The following is a 20,361-nucleotide window of genomic DNA, read 5'->3' as shown; positions in this document are numbered from 1 at the left end:
CTACGATATAAACCCATTGCTACTTATATTTTGATTCTAGCAGTACACTCAGTGCTTTGTCTCCAAAAATGTGTCTATTATAATCACCTTATTTTGCAGTCATTTCCCTTGAAAAGATGGGTTGTCTGCATCTTTGTTTGATCTCCTGAGCACTGGAGGATGGCTCCTTTTCTGAGAAATTCATTCACAGATCAAGAGCTTATTTGTCAATAAATGGTTTCCTCTTATTCCCCCAAAATGATTTTCTTCACTATTCCATTCGTAGCTGTTGGCCTTTCAAATGGCTATTGAAATCATTGTTTATGATTTTTTATCCATGAGCCTTTGCACAATTACTGTACTAATCATCTATTGGAGTTCTGCTGATAGGGTATTAAGAAGCAACATTCTGGGCACCTGGGTGGCTCAGTCGGTTAAGTGTCTGACTCTTGATCTCGGCTCAGGGCTTGATCTCAGGGTCTGGAGTTCAAGCCCAGTGTTGGGCTCCATGCTGGACATGGAGCCTACTTAAAAAAACATAAAGCAACATTCTAATAATTTTTACTGATGTGTTTAGGAGTAGGTTTATAAAATTTACAGATTGTTCATCTTCAGAAAATAAATATAAATTGATACTTTGGATAGTTTTCACCAAGCAAAACCTTTGCTCGAAAAAGTAACGTTTGGTACTATCATTGACACTGATCATTATGCCTTAAGAAATAGAGAAAAATCACTGGTTTGAGAACAGATCTAGAATCAGGCTTCTGCTTTGCTTCTTGCTGTCTTTTTTTTTTTTTTTTTTTTTAAGATTTTATTTATTTGACAGAGAATGAGAGAGCACATGAGAGGGGGGAGGGTCAGAGGGAGAAGCAGACTCCCCGCCGAGCAGGGAGCCCGATGCGGGACTCGATCCCGGGACTCCAGGATCATGACCTGAGCCGAAGGCAGTCACTTAACCAACTGAGCCACCCAGGCGCCCCGCTTCTTGCTGTCTTTTAAGGCAGGTCAACTTCTTTGGGCTCCATTATCTCCATCTGTAAAATCATGGAGTATATCTAGATGACCTCTAAGTTCTCTTAGCTCACAGACTCTTTGAATAGTAGATGAAATGATACTAGTAGGCAAGAAAAATAGAAATATTCCCAGTCATTGACACCATTCTTCTTTAGATACCTTGCAGAAAGCTGATGGTTCTGAAATAGTCTCAGTGAAGGCACAAAACACATTTAAAAGTTTTATCATTTTGAATCATAGTTTACTTAGGAGGGTTTTTCTTTTTTCTTTTTTTTTTCCTTTCTTTTTGGGGGGCTGGTTTTGGGGGCCTTTTTTTTTTCTTTTTGGTAATATACAAAATGGTACTCCATCTTACAATCAGTGGTTCTTCAAATTGATGTAATATGGTACATTGGATTTTTTACTCTGAAAACAGAAGGGTCCATGAAATAATCACAAAATTGAACACGTTAGGCCTCATATTTTAAAAATCTCCTATTTAATTTTTAATTGACATACATCAGAAAAGTACAACAAATGTGCTGCTAAATGTTAAAGTTAACAGCTGGAAGGCCACTGTACATATTCAGAAAGAGATCATTGCCAGTGCCATAGAGCCTTCCTCATGCCTCTCATCACTGTTTCCTCCTTCCTCCCAGAGGTGACACTCCTGACTTCTTACACTAGCTTTGTTATGCTTGTTTTTTTTTTTACTTTTAAATGTGGAATTATAATATATATTCTTCTTGAGTCTTATTTTTGTTCAGCCTCTGTTTGAAAGCTATGTCCTTGTTCCTGTAACTTTAGTTCATTGATTTCATTGCTGCATAATATTCCATTAAATGGGTATACCACAATTTACGTATCCAGTCTACTGTTGATGAGCATTTAGATGGCTACTAGATTTTTGCTCTTACAAATCATGTAGACATTCTTGTGCATGTCTTTTGAAATATGTGTGCATGCATTTCTTTTTGGTATATACCTAAAAGTGAAATTGCTGGGTCATATTTCAACTTTAGTAGAGACTAACAAACTATCAAAGTGGTTGTACCAGTTTATACTCCTACTAGTAATGCGTTGAGCACCCAGTGTCCCCCATCCTTGCCAACAAGGAATTATAAGTTGGGGTTTTGGTTTTTGGTTTTTGGTTTGGGTTTGTTTTTTTTTTTACTTGTCACTTGGAAATAATTTCTGACTTACAAAAAGTTGCAAAATAAAAATATTAGAATGAATGCTCATATACCCTTTATTCAGAAATAGAATTTTCATTACTTTCCAGATGGAAAGACTTTGTTTTGTTTTTAATTTCTTGTTTTATTACATTGTGATTAGAGTGTTGTTTGTAATATTTCTACTTCATAGAACTTACTGATCTTTGTGCCCTGATATATGATCAGTTTTTGAGAACACTTCTTGATTTTTGAGAACATTTTATGAGAAGATACATTCTCCAACATGGATAGTCTTTGCTATACACACACACACAGACACGATATGACTTACTGATTACGTTGTTTAGATCTTTTATATCCTTTCCTATTTTTTGTTCATTGAACTCATACTAAGTGGTGTTTTCAAGTTTCCTAATATGGTGTGTTTCTGTTTCTTGCATCTCGTGTGGTTTGCTATGTTAATTAGTGCATAGATATAACTATTAATGTAGCTTGTAATATGTTCTTTTTCTCATTTAATACTTTTTGGCTTGAAGTCTACCTTGGTATCAGGATTTCAATTCGTACTATCTTGTGATTTTCATTTGCCTTATAATCCTGTGCATTCCTTCATTTTAGCCTTTGGGGATTGCTGTATTTTAAAGGTAGAATTGAGCATAGAATTGAGTTTTGCTTTATGAGCCATTTAAAAAATCTTTTTCTTTCAACCAGGTGACCTGAGCACATTCACATTTAATATGATTTATATTTGGTCTCAATTCTGTCATATATTGTAATTACTTTATGTTATCTATGTGTGTATGTTACGTGTTTCTTCAGGTATCTGTTTTTGTTTTTGTTTTTTTCCTTATTTAGGAAAGGGTTTGTTAGTTTTTTGTGTTTTTTTATTTTTTTTAAAGATTTTATTTATTTATTTGAGAGAGAGAGAATGAGATAGAGCATGAGAGGGGGGAGGGCCAGAGGGAGAAGCTGACTCCCCGCCGAGCAGGGATCCCGATGCGGGACTCGATCCCGGGACTCCAGGATCATGACCTGAGCCGAAGGCAGTCGCTTAAGCAACTGAGCCACCGAGGCACCCCTGTTGTTTTTTTTTTTTAAAGATTTATTTATTCACTTGAGAGAGCGAGAATGAGAGAGTACATGAGAGGGGGGAGGATTAGAGGGAGAAGCAGGCTCCTCGCTGAGCAGGGAGCCTGATGCGGGACTCGATCCAGGGACTCCAAGATCATGACCTGAGCCGAAGGCAGTTCCTTAACCAACTGAGCCACCCAGGCGCCCAAGGGTTTGGTTTTTTGTTTGTTTGGTTGGTTGGTTTTTTTTTTTAAAGATTTTATTTATTCATTTGAGAGAGAATGAGATAGAGAGAGCATGAGAGGGGGAGGGTCAGAGGGAGAAGCAGACTCCCTGCTGAGCAGGGAGCCCGATGCGGGACTCGATCCTGGGACTCCAGGATCATGACCTGAGCCGAAGGCAGTTGCCCAACCAACTGAGCCACCCAGGCGCCCCGCCCAAGGGTTTGTTAGTTTTATTCTTATGGTGCCCTTAAACCCCCTTCTTACTTAACCTTTTGTCAGTTGTAAATGATGTTTTGACCCCTGCTGCTTCTGTTGCAGTCAGTAATCTTATTCTGTTTCTCCATTTTCTCTCTTCCACTGTTTTTAATTACATTTATCTACTTTGTCAGAAAATAAAATATATATATATTTTTAACTCATGGACCTCACCCTTGTTGAGTCTTAACTCTATAGTCAAATATGTGAAATGCTCACTGTCATTCCTTTGTGAAGTTTCCCTGTCATCTGTTGGTAGGATGAAGTGCATCCTCTAGAATACTTGGGAAGGACACATGTATACAATATTTCCTGAGTTCTGCACATTCAAAACCTTTACCAAGACCTTGATTCTTTGACAGATTGTTTGGATGTATTGTTCCTGATTTGCATTTTTTGTTTCTTGAGTTTCCTGAAAATGCTAATCCACTGCTGCCTTTCTTTGTATATATTGTTTTTGAAAATTCTGATGCCAATCTAACTATGTTGTTTTTGTAAGTTAATTTCATCTTTTTTGCCTGAAGGCCATGTGGAGTTTTCTTTAGAATATCTTTAAAATTTAATAATTTTACAAGGGTATGTCTAGATAATGATTGTTCTCCATCAGTTTTCCCTAGTACATGGCAGGTGTTTAAATGTTTGGAATTTGAATCCTTCTCCAAATTTTTGGTCTGAGAGATTAGAAGAAGTGAGCTGCCAATCAACTGAGTTGAATGGAACAGGTTGGGATCAGGGCCTCAGATCAAGAGTTTGTATTTTTGACACATAAAGTTTGAGATGCCTGTTAGATATCCAAGTACTGTTGTCAAATAGGTAGTTACATACATAACTTGAAGTTTGGGTAATGATCTGGGCTAGAGAAAGAAATTTGGGGATTCGAGTTTGTAGGTAATATTTAAAGCCGTATGAGAATAGATGCCAAGTGAGCAAGAGAAGAAAAATGTCCAAGGAATACTCTGAGGGATTCACATTTAGAGGAGGAACCAGCAGGGGAGACTGAGAAGGAGCCACCAGTGAGGGAAGAGAAAGCCTAGAGATTGTCTTAGAGGCCACATAAGAAAATATTTCAGGAAGAATAGTTAATTGTGTCAGATGCTGCTGAAAGTCAAGAAAGGTCAGAACAGAAAATTGACTACTGGATTTAGCATTATGGAGGTCACTGGTGATCTTAACAGAAAGGGTTTTGATGACATGGTGGAAGTGGAAGCCAGTATAGATTCATATGGGAATGTGAGAAGTTTATAGACATTGAATATAAACAGTGCGTTTGAGGAATCTTACCTGTAAAGGGGAACCAAGAAATGGGGTGGTTGCTGCAGGGCATAGTAGAGTCAAAAGAGGGTTGTTTTATTTTCAAGATAGGACAAATAACTGTAGGGGAGCCTGGGTGGCTCAGTGCCTTCGGCTCAGGTCATGATCCCGTGGTCCTGCCATCAGGCCCACGTCAGGCTCCCTTGCTCTCCCTCTCCCAGTGCACTCGCCCTGCTTGTGATCTCTCTCTGCCAAATAAATACATAAAATCTTAAAAAAAAAAAAAAAAAAAAAAACGAAGAAAAGAAAATAACTGTATGCCAGTATGGCCAATCTAGTAGAGATCTAGTTGATGTAGACAAGAGGGGAGAATTGCTGAAGCCACATCCCTTGAGTTGTGAGAGAGGTTGGGATCTAGTGCTTAAGTGGAGGGAAATACCAGAGAGGAAGCAATGTTAATGGCACAGGCGCAGAAATCAGGTAGATGTGATATGGGAGGTTGATTTCTTTTTTGGTTGAAGAATCCTTTTAAATGCTATACAGAAATCTTTGAAAAACTTTAGCAAATAGAAAGTCTTACCATATTCTCACAAAGAAGGTTAAACATTGTAAAGATCTGTAAAGGTAATATAAATCCTATTAGAAATGCAAGCAAAAATAGTATTAAAAATCTGAAAAGAGGGACGGCTGGGTGGCTTAGTAGGTTAAGCATCTGCCTTTGGCTCGGGTCATGATCCCAGGGTCCTGGGATCGATCCCCGCATTGGGCTTCCTGCTTGGCGGGGAGTCTGCTTCTCCCTCTCCCTCTCCCCCAGCTCTCTCTCTCTCTCTCTCTCTCCCTCCCTCTCTCTCAAATAAATAAAATCTTAAAAAAAAAATCTGAAAAGGATAATTGAGGGTAGGCAGTAGCCCTACTAGTTATTCAAGCGTTGTATGTAGTTGCAGTAATTGAAGCAGTGTGTCATCACATGAGTACTCCTACTAATACACAGGATTACACCCCATAGATAGGAGAATGTATTATATGATAAAGGTGGCATTCAAATCAGGCAACTGGGTAACCATCTGAGAAAACGCAAAGAAAACTCACCCCTTACATCAGAATAAATTTCAGAGGATTAGATATTTAAATACAAGAAATGAAGGCATAAAAATTATAGAACAGGCCATGAAAGAGTAAGTTTGTTTTTCAATAATCCCAGCATTAGGAAGGCCTTTCTTTTTTTTTAAGATTTTATGTATTTATTTGACAGAGCACAAGCAGGGGGAGAAGCAGGCAGAGGGAGAAGCAGGCTCCCCGCTGAGCCAGGAGCCAGATGTGGGGCTCGATCCCAGGACCCTGGGATCACGACCTGAGCCGAAGGCAGACGCTTAACCATCTGAGCCACCCAGGCGCCCCAAGGAAGACCTTCCTAACTATAACATATACCTCAAAAGAAATAAAAGGTTCATATGAATCTGACAGCATTAAAAAATTCTCCACATTCAGCCCTAGATTTTATAAATGTGTAATAAAAGTATTTAAAAATTCTCCATGGCAAAAATTTGACAACAAATTGGAAACAAATGCATGTATATCTCAATGGATATGTATACATACAAACTCATACAAATATATTCAGGCAAGTGAATAAAAAAGACAAAGCAGGATGGCTGGGTGGCTCAGTCCATTAAGCATCTGACTCTGGATTTCAGCCCAGGTCATGATGTCAGGGTTGTGGGATCGAGCCCTGCATCTGGCTTGTGCTCATTCTGCTTGAGATTCTCCCTCTGCCCCTCCCCCTGCACTCTCACTCTCTAAATAAATAAATAAATAAAACCTTAAAAAAAAAAAAAAAAACAATGGGGAAAAAATGGACAAATGGACAAAAGTTAGGAAGAGATAGCTGTCACAAAAAAAATAGAAGTATTATACATGCATAAAGATGTTTAATCTCGTTTAGTATAAAAGGGTGGGAAATTAAAGCATACAGTTAAATTTTTTTGACCTATCAGATGGGCAAAAAAGAAAAATCTCATTACCCACTGTGCTGTCAAACATGTTGGGAAACACTCTAATGCTTTGCTCGTGAGAATGTCAACATTGTTACATAAGTTTTGCTTAAATGTTTCCCTTTACTCTTTCTTACGTGTGCAAAATGGTGTGTGTACAAGGTTGTTGGTTGCATCATTATGCTTGCAAAAGATTGTTAATCTAAATATTCATCAGTTGAGCAGTGGTAAATACAGTCAGCTGTGTGCATGGAATACTATACAGATGGAAAAGAAAATGAGCAGCAGTGTCCTGAATAACAGTGATCCCTTCTCATGAAGGAACTGTGGATGGCTTGGGAACAGGAATGTATTTTGTCCTTTTGAGGATTTTTCACAATTCTCAGTTCAGTCGACTGACTCACCTTACAGTTCAGATCTTGCTTATATCCATCCTTGCTTGTTTCCTTCCGTGTTTATTGTTTGTTTATTTTGCTCTTTGGTGTCCTTAATTTTAACTGCACCTCCCACTCTAAGGTTCAGCCAAATATGGTGAGCACAGCTGAAAATGTAAGCATGTTAGTCTCTTCCAACCCATTTGCTGGACAGTATGAAGTTTTTTTTCTTTATTATGTTCAGATGCAGATAATATTTCATTCTTTTTGTTGTTTGGAGGAAAACTGGAGGAGGCTAAAGCTGTAATCCAATTAATTTTGAGGATTATCTCTCTTCTCTCTTACCTCTCCTTTTTCTCTTTCCCTGTACTGTTTACCTTCCTTTTCCCTTCTGTCCCCTCTTCTTCCCTTCTGTCCTTTTCAATCCTCTTCCTCCTACTTTTCTTTCTCCCCCTTTCTCTCTCCCCTGACGTACATATAGGATGCGCTTGCAGCCTTGGAAACTCCAGGAGGTCCTAGCCAGCAGAAAAGGAAACTGAGTACGCCACTTTCAGAAGTCATTGTCAGAAACTTGAAACTTGCTTTGGCAAATAGCTCTCGAAATGCTGTTGCTCTGTCTGCCAGCCCTCAGCTGAAGGGTGCCCAATCGGAGAAGGTAGAATTAGATCTCTTATTAAAAGCAAGTTGTAGATAAAATATTTCAAACAATAATAGTTGATCTGTTTCTTTTCTTTCCTATGGACAGGAAGAAGCCCCCAAGCCACTTCACAAGGTAGTGGTATGTGTGAGTAAGAAACTCAGTAAGAAGCAGGGTGAACTGAATGGGATTGCAGCCTCTCTAGGAGCAGATTACAGGTAGTTGACACATCTTTCTGTTTTGGTACTGATATTATCTACACATATAGAAAAACCTAAAGCTATTGTGAGCATCCACAAAGGAACATTTATTTTGCCTTTTAGCATGTCATATTGTCTGCAGTATCTCCAGTTGATTTTTCATTTACTACATCCTTGAAAAATACCCACTCCCATTATCAGTTCACATTGATATGTGTATTTTTTAGGGTATGTGCAACCAATATTTGAGAACCTATTTTGTGCCGCTCACTATTCTAGAAACTTAGAAACTTGGGTTCCATGAATTATGAGTACAAGAAGAATGCCTAATACATTCAATAAAAGATTCATAGCACATTCACTCATGAGATATGTGGTGTGATTTGTACCTTAGTGAGTTTCAGAGTAGAGCCCTTCTGTGAGCAGTGCTGCAGCCCTCCAGGAATCAAATGGTCTTTTTTGTAGGATGATTTAATTTCTATTCATTTTCCCTACTTTAGAGGCATAGATTATCAGATCTGCCCTCCACCTGACAGCCACACTAGAGACAGCCTCTAGCATAGATGGCATGTGTGCCAGGGATTGAGAGAGCCTTATCCATGCCAGCCAATCTTGAGTCCATCGTACTCCACTGTCGGCGGTGCTAGGTTTCTTAATCACTTGTATTCAGTCATTTGTAGATAGCATAATGATTGGTTCTATAAGTAACAGACAGTTTGAGAAATACGTTTGGCTTTATCTTCACCTTTGCTAAGTGTTACTTTGGTTAGCTTTCTATCTGATAAATTAGATCAGGAGAATAAAAATAAAATGTATCTGAATGCATCCATCAAAAAGAATGAAATCTTGCCATTTGCAACGACGTGAATGGAACTGGAGGGTAGTATGCTGAGCGAAATAAGTCAATCAGAGAAAGACATGTATCATATGACCTCACTGATATAAGGAATTCTTAATCTCAGGAAACAAACAGGGTTGCTGGAGTGGTGGGGGATGGGAGGGATGGGGTGGCTGGGTGATAGACATTGGGAAGGGTATGTGCTATGGTGAGCACTGTGAAGTGTGCAAGACTGTTGAATCACAGATCTGTACCTCTGAAGCAGATAATACATTATTTGTTTAAAAAAAAAAGAAGATAGCGGGGGGCGGGAATTGGAGGGGGAGATGAACCATGAGAGACTATGGACTCTGAAAAACAAACTGAGGGTTCTAGAGGGGAGGGGGGTAGGAGGATGGGTTAGCCTGGTGATGGGTATTAAAGAGGGCACATTCTGCATGGAGCAGTGGGTGTTATATGCAAACAATGAATCATGGAATACTACATCAAAAACTAATGATGTAATGTATGGTGATTAACAAAACATAATAAAAAAAGAGAAAAAAATAAAATGTATCTGAGATAGTTATAAGCATCTTTTTTTTTTTTTTTAAAGATTTTATTTATTTATTTGAGAGAGAGAGAATGAGAGAGAGCACATGAGAGGGGGGAGGGTCAGAGGGAGAAGCAGACTCCCTGCCAAGCAGGGAGCCCGATGCGGGACTCGATCCAGGGACTCCAGGATCATGACCTGAGCCGAAGGCAGTCGCTTAACCAACTGAGCCACCCAGGCGCCCTAGTTATAAGCATCTTAATGTGTTTAATGTATCTGTTGTAGAAAAGAAAAGCTTTCTTACTTGTTAGAACTAATATTTGTATTACCTGTTTTGTATATTAATATATCTACTATATGATTACATATTATTATATTTATATTACCTTTTACCAGTTGCTGAGCTCTTAGTAAGAGCCAAGCTTTATCTCATTTCATTCTCACAAGAGTCCTGTGAGGGTGTATATATTTGTCAAAGTTGAGTGCTTTATTGTATATTCTCTTTGCATGTGGACTTGATGTAAGACATAAAAAGAACCTATAGAACTTGAATTTTAATAAGACTTAAAATGCCAGTCCTCTCAGTGTGAAAAATAGATTCTGTTGCTGAAATTCCTAAATAAGATTTAACTGATTAAAAGTTTGCTTAAATCTATTCCTTGGGGCGCCTGGGTGGTGCAGTCAGTTAAGTGTCCATCTCTTGGTTTTGGCTCAGATTGTGATATCAGGGTCATGAGATTGAGCCCTACGTCGGGCTCTGCACTCAGCAAGGAGTCTGCTTAAGACTTTATCTCCCTCTCCCTCCCTCTGTCCCTCCATCCCCACCCCCAACTCGTGCACACGCTTACTCACTCTCTAAATAAATAAATCTTTTAAAAAAGTCTATTTCTGGGGCGCCTGGGTGGCTCAGTTGGTTAAGCTACTGCCTTCGGCTCAAGTCATGATCCTGGAGTCCCTGGATCGAGTCCTGCATCGGGCTCCCTGCTCGGCAGGGAGTCTGCTTCTCCCTCTGACCCTCCCGACCTTCCCCCCTCTCATGTGCTCTCTCTCTCAAATAAATAAATAAAATCTTTTTTAAAGCAAAATATTTCTGAAAGGGATTTCTCAGACTTGGTGAAGTCTCTAATATGTAGAGGTTACAATATTTATATGTTCATAGGGTAATCTGTTCTCAAATGAAACTGTCCCACTTATTCCCATCCATAAGCTAGAACCTGAACATCCTGAAGAGATATCTGATACTGCCTCCCACTTCCTACGGTTAAACATCTAGGCCAGATCTCTTCAGCATGTCATAGCATTACCTCTTCTAAAAGGATTTCACAAATATAACAACTACCTTTTTTTTTTAATTAGGTGCCACGCCCAATGTGGAGCCCAGTACATGGCTTGAACTCATTACTCTGAGATTAAGACCTGAGCTGAGATCAGGAGTCGGACACTTAACCAACTGAGCCACCTAGGCGCCCCATAACTTAACTACTTTTATAATTTTAAAAAATGAAAGTCATCAGAAGGCACATAATCATAGAATTTTAGTATGTAAATGCCTGTGCCTGATGACACTGGAAGAAAACAGAGTATTTATTCATATGTTTACATACATATGTAAAATCACCTAAAATGCTGCAGCCACAAGGCTGAAACAGATATAGGGACTCAGATACCAGGAGCAGCATTTCTGTCAGTAACAGGACTTTACCAAGAGTTGTTCATAATCTGGCAAAGTTACAAATTAAGCAAAGTATAGTCTTCCATCAGTTGCTTAGTAGTTGGATGTTTGATACATTAGTGTATATTTAAACTGGAAAAAAAAATCCTCACTTGTGTTTATAAGTAAAACAGGCCTCAGACTCATCTAATTATAAACAAACTTTTTTTTAACCTCTGAATTTGTGTCAGGACATTAGAAAATCATGCAAGATATGGGATAATTGTATGTATAACTCTTCCTCAGAATTTCTAGCATCCCTTCACCTTACTAAATGCTCATCATATAAACACATTATTATAACAACCAAAATCACTCCCACAAATTTACAAAATAGCTTGTAAAGTAACAATTTTGCTGAAAGCACTGATCTAGGCCAGAGAATCAGCCATCTGTTTTTGTAAGTGAGGTTTTATTGGAACACAGCCATGCCTGTTCACATATTATCTATGGCTGCTTTCATGCAAGGGAAGAGTTGAGTAGTTTTAACTTTTTACATTTACAACTTTTTGCCCTGCAAAGCCTAAAAAATTTATTATCTGGCCTTGTAAGAAAAAATTTGCTAATTCCTGATCTAAACCTTTGAGGATCATTGACAGTCTGTCATTAAAGGGTCTCAGAGGACTGAAACTCACATTTTCCATATTACTGCAGTGAGGCATGAGCAAGATGAATCAGGCAGAAATGTTCCTCTTATTTTTTTAATTATAATTTATTTAAGTTTCTATTGTTTTCCCTAACAGCAGAAGTAGAAACAACTATTAGACTAACAAATTAGGCAAGGTGTTCTTTACTATTATTTTGAAGGAAACACAGACAATAGAGTAGGAAATAGAGGTGTTTATAATATAACTTAGAGGGAGATAGGCCTTCTTAATTTGTTTAACTTGGCTATTTAGAAAGTAGAGTTATTTCTTATTTAGGAAATGGAAAGTATGTTAAGCGTCCATAATGAGAAACCTATTTATTTTGGTGATTATATTCAGAAATAAAATTTTTACTTTCTCTTTGGTTTTTACTTGATTTTAAGAAGGATAGTATATATTTTACAATTTTTAAATTATTTTCCTAGGTCAAGAAACTATTCCATGGGAAGAATCAAGAGATTGTAGGCTAATGTACTCATTAAGAGTATGGGTTTTGAAGTCAAAACTGGCTCTACCACTTACTGAATATCCTTAAACATGTTACTTAACCTTCAGTTTCCTAAAGTAGATATAATAATATCAGTGTGTTAGGATTGTTGAGAGGAATAGGTGAGATGTTGTGTAAAGTACATAGTTTATTATGGCACACAGAGCAAATGTACAATGACTAGTAACTGCCAATAACTGGAGGACAGATTGGAGGCTTTGCCCATTTGATTGATTTTTTTTTTATTCTTAATGTTAATCCCCATACATTACATCATTAGTTTTAGATGTAGTGTTCCATGATTCATTGTTTGTGCATAACACCCAGTGCTCCATACAGAATGTGCCCTCCTCAATACCCATCACCAGGTAACCCATCCTCCCACCGCCCTCCCCTCTAGAACTCTCAGTTTGTTTTTCAGAGTCCATCGTCTCTCATGGTGCTTTGCCTATTTGATTGATTTTTAAAATACCTTTATTGTTACTATAAAGTGATACTCATTGTAAAAAAAGAAAATTTAAACAATTCAAAAAAGTATAAAGAAGCAAGTAATATTTTTTAAAGATTACCCTCCAGATCTCTCTCTGAACTTACATACCTAGAGAGATATATGTAAAATTTGACCAAAAAAAAAATGGAGCCTGTCATTTAATGTCCATGATTACTCTAGATAGTGAAAGTTGGGTGAAAGTGAATATATTCTGTTCGTAGAGAGTAATGATCATCTTAAACTCAGATATTTCTCTTAGTTATTTGTTTTTTAAAATTTGGTTGTTTCAGATGGAGTTTTGATGAAACGGTGACTCATTTCATTTATCAAGGCCGACCAAATGACACTAACCGAGAGTATAAATCTGTAAAAGAAAGAGGAGTACACATTGTTTCAGAACACTGGCTTTTAGAAGTAAGCAATACTTTTTTTCCTTCCCTCTCTGTTAAATGAGAATGTATACAAACGTTGTTTCAGGACACAAACCAGTTTCCATGTACGTAAACAAGTTTGATAACCTTAGTTAACAGTGCACATTTCATTTCTTTAGCATTAAAAACTTAAGATCAGTCCCTAAATACTTAAGTCTTTAATGGGTACTCTTTCCAATTTCTCTGATTCTTTTCCCTAATTAAAGATGATGTGAAAGATAATATTATAGTAATTTAAGGAGAATTAATTTAGCATGGCAATGCAGTTCAGAACTGTTTTCTTTCTGGGTATTCCCAGGAGTATGAATGATACCTTGGCAAAAGCATAGGAATGAATTAGATCTTATTCTTCAGTGTACATGACATTAAAATTAGTGAGGACAATTTTGTCATTTGTATGATGGTATGTTTCAGTGTCACCTACTTTTCAAAATTTTAATTCTGTAAACTTCTGCTGTCTTAGGACATAACCTATTGGTTGTCCTTATTCTACTTAACGTAATTTATTCACTAAGATGTTTTTCAGTCCTGTTTTAAAGCATGCCATTATATTGCAGTGTGCGCAAGAGTATAAACATCTTCCTGAATCTCTTTATCCACATACTTACAATCCCAAAATGAGCTTGGATATCAGTACAGTGCAAGATGGCAGACTCTCTAATAGTCGACTACTCTCAGCGGATTCAACAACAAAGGATGATGAGGTAGATAATATGGATAACACATTTACCTCCTCCTTAAGCTGAATGTATAATCATACAGTGCTGTGAAACTTTATGCAGTGACTTGGTTTAAGAAATTGTAACTTTTTTCCTTGAATAGCCAAATCATTTGCCTATAGAAGAAAACGATATAGACAGTATAACCACCAGTAACAAAGAATCAGCAAAATCAAATGGAGATGGAAGGAATGACTCTAAAGGAGGTAAAATATTTTAAATTACAAAAAAATTTTGTTTACAAACATATATCTTTCATACAGAATGCTTCCTTTGCTCGGAAAGACAAAGTTGTTTTCTGTGTCGCTATAAAGCATATATTTGAGGATTGAATTGAAGTTCCATGCCAGTCATTAAGTAATAATATGCAAAGCTTTAGTGATTTATAAGTGTGAAACTTGTGAAATCTGTGGAACTAGGTATTTTACAGAGGTAGTGTGATACAGCCCTATTTTGTGAAAGGTAGGTGGAATTGATGGTTTTGTAAAAATTTGTTCTTTGGTTCAGTTCATTCCAGTAACTTTCAAAAAGCTTTAGTATATGTATAATATATTTTGACATATGCACATGGTTTAAAGGTATGGAAGGATGCATGAAGAGTTTCTCCCACTCTTCTAATGTTTTTAGTTTCTTAGGTGTCCTAGAGCTTTATGCATACACAATCAATCATAAATACATATATTCTCCTCTTCTGTACTTTTAAAAAAATGTATAAAGGGTGGACATACTATATATGCTGTTTTATAATTTGATCTTTATCTTTTTGCTTAATAGTTCAACTTGTACCGTGTTTCATATTGGTACATGAGCTTCTTTGGTCTTTTTCTTTTTCTTTTTTTTTTTTCTTTTCCGACTGTATAGTATTCATTGTGTTGACCAAGAAGAAGAGGCTGTAAAGCAACCAAAAGCTATTATTTGGGGTTTTCAGGATTGCGGGTGATATAGTCCACTGAAACTCCTTATTGCAAGCAGGGATTACAGGCTTATATAGGCAAAAACCCCACAAGGTTATATAACTTGTTTTGAAAGAAATATGATTGGTGTTGTCAGAGTTTTTTTTTTTTTAAACATTTTATTTATTTGAGAGAGAGCACAAGCCAGAGGAAGGGCAGAGGGCGAGGGAGAAGCAGGCTCCCCACTGAGTAGGGAGCCAGATGTGGGGCTCCATCCCAGGACCCTGGGATCATGACCTGCGCTGAAGGCAGACACTTAACCAGCTGAGCTACCCAGGTGCCCCTAATGCTGTCAGAGTTTAAACTGATACAAGATTATTATTTGGCTAACAGGTCGTATCTCTTTTTCAGTCCAAAATAGAAGGATATGTTCTAGGAGGTGCTGGAGTTGGCAATTGACAAGTCACAGTTGACAGTAGTTAACAGTTCATGGTGTTCTGGGAATTGAAACAGGAGACTGTGCGTAGGCCCTACTTTCTCAGCGTCCTTTGACTGTTTTGAGTGACTCTCTTAGCGGTGCTTCATTTTGAATCTTCTTTTCACAACTGGATGAATGGCCATTTAGTCAGTCCCTTTTATGGGCATCCAGGTTATTTCTGATTTCTTGCTATTACAAAGAGTGCTGCAGTGAATAAATTTGTATCTATATATGTCCTATTTTTAATGGATTAATATTTTCTATTTTCCTTACTCATTTTACCCTACTTACTGGAGCTTTCCTTATGACTTACCTATTTAGTTAGTCCCACTCAGTTCATTCCAAAAATGTTTATTTAGTACCATTGCGTTTAATCTACAAGGAAACCAAAAATAAATATATTGTGGTCTGTTTTCAAGGACCAAAGGGGAAAATCACATATGTTAATTTCTGTAATGTACCTCAGAGTGTGGTACATAACACAGGAGAGGGTCAGAAGCAGTCAGGGGGCTCTACAAAAGGGATAATCACCAGGTCTTAGCAGTGTGTCTTAGTAGAGCTTCTTGATTTTTTTCATACACAGTTGTCCTGGTAAGGACTGCCTTTATGTTCTGAGTATTCCTAGTCTTAGTACATTACTATAGCCTGTTGTAAGTATTCAGTAAATGTCAAGTTAATAAATTTGTGTTCAGCCAGATCTAGACAAAACAGTTAATGTGAATGAGATGCGATAAAAAAGAGAAACTTAATTGGTGTATTTTTGTGTGTTTTCAAGCTCTGACACAGACCTTGGAGATGAGAGAAAACTTTCAAAAGCAGCTGCAGGAAATAATGTCTGCAACATCAATAGTGAAACCCCAAGGACAGAGGGCTTCCCTTTCAAGAAGTGGTTGTAACAGTGCTTCTTCAACCCCTGATAGCACTCGCTCTGCCCGCAGTGGGCGAAGTAGAGTCCTGGAGGCACTGAGGTATGTACCCGTCACTGATGGCAGAAAGGAGTGACTCGGTGACTTGAGAGAAGGGTACCTCATTCTTTAGCTTCCTGCTGGCTCAGTTCCACGAGTTAAGCCTAATTTTGCACCTTTTCTGGGGTGGGGGTGTGGCAATCAGTAAAGAAAAAGATTAGAATATCAGGACCAGGAAAAGGGTTATACTACTGGGCTTTATTTAGCCCAAACTATATATATTATATACTGGTTATGTGGCCTTTTACTGGCTAGCTTTTCCTTCCTCCCTGGCTTTTTCTCCTTCCGTCCCTTGTTCCAAGCAGTTCTAGAATTCTTACTTTGGGGTAGGAAGCAGACAAAGCTTTATTCCATACCAAGCAACTGCTTTGACATTGTGGTGTGATTAATATTTTTTGTAACCTCCCCTGAGAAGAAAATGATTTTAAGATCCAGTTTGCCTCATTTGAAATGGATTCAATGGGTAATTCTCTCTGTTTTGTCATGTTAGTGTAAATATTAGTTCTAAATTAGTTATTTCTTATTAAAACTACATGTATTTTGTATTCTCTTTACAAATTTATCTTCTAGGAAAGGTGATTACAGATCTCAGTGTGATATGATTGAAGTTCAGTAGTATAACTTCATCTTTTTCCTGATATAAGAATCTCCAATTGTATGACGAGTGTTAGGGGACTTGTATCTTGAATTGATTGATAGAACTATGCATCTGTCTTAAGCTACCTATATATTTCATGAGGCCAATTCTATATCTGCATGCTGAGTGAAAGTGGCTTTTTGTTTAATATACTTCAGATCATGTGTTGTCATTATAGAGAGCCTAAATCTTGTGCCAAGTCAGAGTAGATAAATAAACTCAGAATAAAAGGCTGTCTTCCTTGTATTTGAGGCAAATGAACTCTGGGGGTACCATGAGCTTTGGTAAAATATATTTGTTAAGATTCCACATATATATATATATATATATACATACATAGAAGGAAAATAGTTGGAATTATATTTACTCTAGTGGAATTGTTAAAATTATGACATAAAACACACTTCACTCTAGTTCAGTATATGGCTGGTCTATCTTAGACTCTGGGAGGTTTGGTTACCAAGAGCCAAAGGGACCTTCTTTTAAGGCAGCTTTTATAGTACCCTTTTATAGTACTAATTATAGTTCTTATTATTTCAAGTGATAAAAATACAAGTACTCGTAAGCAAAGTTTTCTAAACTTTACCATGCTTCCCTAAGCCTGTATAATTAAGAGAAATTCCATTTTTAAATATAGCAATCATTTTAGAATTTTAAAATAATTTCTTGACAGTAAACTTTCCCTTTTGAAGTTTTAAATAAATGGACATTTAATCAAAATAGATGTTTTCTTTTCTAACTAAAATATTTTGTAAGTTTCTGGAAGAAATACTTTAAAAAGAAAAAAATGTCCCAAAGTGCATTTACTCAATATTTTGAGGTAGCTTTCTCTTTGCTAGATGGTGGGCATATAAAGGTGAGCCTCAAAATTGCAATCTAACTTACGGAATTTATGAGTGTAGGTTTTGTTATAGTTATCCGTTTATTAAAATTGTCACTTTTATTCCTTAGGCAGTCGCGTCAAATAGTACCTGATGTCAACACAGAGCCCTCCCAGAATGAACAGATCATTTGGGATGACCCGACAGCCAGGGAGGAGAGAGCAAGGCTTGCCAGCAATCTGCAGTGGCCTAGTTGTCCCACACAGTATTCTGAGCTTCAGGTTGACATTAAAAAATTGGAGGATTCTCCTTCCCAGGAGCCTTTACATGATTCAGAAATTGCTAAACAGGGTAATGAGAAGAAATCTATTCATTTGTTTGCATTAAGTACATGTTGACTTCTTAAAAATAGATAAGCACATTGCGGTTCTCTGAATTACACATGCAAACAAAAAACTTACTAGATATTTCTGATTTTGGTCTAAATGAAAGAGAAAAAATTAAAATTGAGGTAACTTATCAGTAAAATTGAAAAATATATTTGGATTCTTAAATTTGGAAATGGAGGCTTGGGCAGTTTTTTCCAGACTTAGTTTTCACTATTACTCTTCCTGTCATTCTCCTCCTTTGTACATTTGTATCATTAATGTTTGTTTTCTTCCTAGTCATCTAGTTTTCATCTAAGTCTTCTAAATTCCACCCAGTAGGTACCTACATTTGTTCTTTGGATTTGTATGTGTTCCTTTCTGAATTCTCCTGGTTTTTTCCCCTTGGGCTTTACCTTGAAGACAGAATGATTCCTGTCTTTCATCTTTGGTCATCTTTTTCCCCCATTTTCTCATATCACATGATTATGTTTCTGCACTAGGTAGATTTTCTCCAAGTGTAACATTGCTTTCATTTTACAAATTTAGGTTACGTTTTACTGATGAAAGCTTGGTATATAAAGAAAAATTGGGAGAAGCCCACAGATAACACCATTTGCCTTTTTAAAAAGCTAATCAATTGCATTTATTTATAAGCTCTAGAAATAGGCTGTCTCTTTTGCATGTACTTTTTACATTGCAGAATTTGTGTTTAATTTCATCTTGGTTAAGACAGATGAGAATATTTGCCTGAATTTTTTCTTAGTCGTATTTGGATAACATAACACTGCAGCATTTTATTGCCCTCAGCTGTCTGTAATCCCGAAAACATGTGTGTGACTGAAGCCCCAAAACACCCGATCTCTGAAGAACTGGAAACACCGGTAAAAGACAGCCACCTGATCCCTACACCTCAAGCCCCCAGTATTGCCTTCCCCCTAGCCAACCCACCAGTGGCTCCACACCCTAGAGAAAAGGTTAGTTTATCCTTAGTGTGATGATACACGTTTTTGATATTACTGTTACGCTGCATTAAGAATATGCTGATACCACTACCAAGAGTTCACAAATGTTGAAACTGCATTTCTTTGCATGCTATTATTTCTGTATTTGATAAGTCAAAAGACTAAAAATGTCACTTAAAACCATTTACCTGATTGATACCCTTTTTACTGTTAATTTTTTCTAAAATAAAACTCTTCCATTTCAGATCATAACAATAGAGGAAACACATGAAGACTTAAAAAAACAGTATATATTTCAGTTGTCATCTCTGAATCCTCAAGAACGTATTGATTATTGTCATCTGATTGAAAAACTAGGTACAAATATTTTAAGTTAAAAATGTAACCTTCCTTGGAAGTCAGTGTAGTTGATATCATTTGTAAGATGTACAAATTGAGAGAAAGAAGATGGGTGGGGCACCTGGCTGGCTCAGGTGGTAGAACATGCAATTCTTGATCTTGGGTTCATGAGTTTGGGTGTGAAGCCTACTTAAAAGATGGGTAACTTGTCTTAGGCAGTATGTATTGCCTCAGCATTAGAACTTTGACTTTATATAGGTCTAAATCTAAAGTCACTGGGTCATAGGATTTAAACATTTAAAGATTTAAATTGAAACCAACCATTAAAATGATTTAAGAATCTCTTGTGCTGCCTTGGGCTTTTGTTCACTGATGAACTCACTGAAATTATAGACTTAAAATAAAACTGCATTTTTGTGAAGTTGAAGGCACAGTAATACCCAGAGAGGAGCTCCTTCTTATGTAACATTCTTATTCCATTATTATCAGACTCTCCACCTGACATCATTCTGGAAGCAGCATACTAGACAGGTAACCTGGTGCTCTAAGCAGTACTGTCCAATAGAAAGATAGCGAAAGCCACATGTTTAATTTTAAACTTAGTAGTAGCCACATTTTAAAAAGGAAAAAAAAAATCGAGTGAAATTAATAAAACATAGATTTTATTTAACCTATACACAAAATATTATATTCAACATGTAATTAATATAAAAAATGAGATTTTACCCTTTTTTTTTTCCTTACTAAGTTTTTGAAATCTCAGGTATATTTTGCACTTCTAGCACATCTCAATTTGGTCTGGCTGTGTTTCAGGTGTCTGATAGCCACGTGTGGCTAGTGGCTACTGTATTGGACAAAGTAGCTCTATAGATGGAAAGTATAGGAAGAGA

At 37.1% G+C, this 20,361-nt stretch overlaps 1 protein-coding gene across 4 annotated transcripts in view; it reads left to right on the top strand.

Moving 5' to 3' along the window:
• TOPBP1 (DNA topoisomerase II binding protein 1) overlaps positions 1–20,361 on the top strand; it is a 77,305-nt gene that overhangs the window by 41,324 nt on the left and 15,620 nt on the right. For 3 of the 4 annotated variants that reach the window (XM_034994916.1, XM_034994917.1, XM_034994919.1), the window contains 9 exons: positions 7,798–7,971; positions 8,062–8,171; positions 13,149–13,272; positions 13,847–13,993; positions 14,112–14,214; positions 16,155–16,347; positions 17,933–18,153; positions 18,978–19,144; positions 19,378–19,489. In XM_034994916.1, coding sequence (XP_034850807.1) covers positions 7,798–7,971; positions 8,062–8,171; positions 13,149–13,272; positions 13,847–13,993; positions 14,112–14,214; positions 16,155–16,347; positions 17,933–18,153; positions 18,978–19,144; positions 19,378–19,489 — 1,351 coding nt within the window. The remainder of the gene's footprint in view (positions 1–7,797; positions 7,972–8,061; positions 8,172–13,148; positions 13,273–13,846; positions 13,994–14,111; positions 14,215–16,154; positions 16,348–17,932; positions 18,154–18,977; positions 19,145–19,377; positions 19,490–20,361) is intronic. The other variant, XM_034994918.1, reaches the window with a different exon arrangement.

Source organism: Mirounga leonina, unplaced genomic scaffold (genome assembly GCF_011800145.1).
Source record: "Mirounga leonina isolate KUSES-001 unplaced genomic scaffold, KU_Mleo_1.0 Mir_115, whole genome shotgun sequence".
NCBI classification, from domain to species: domain Eukaryota; kingdom Metazoa; phylum Chordata; class Mammalia; order Carnivora; family Phocidae; genus Mirounga; species Mirounga leonina.
The sequence above is the reverse complement of the archived record's forward strand: the minus strand, read 5'-3'. Positions and strand labels throughout refer to the sequence as shown.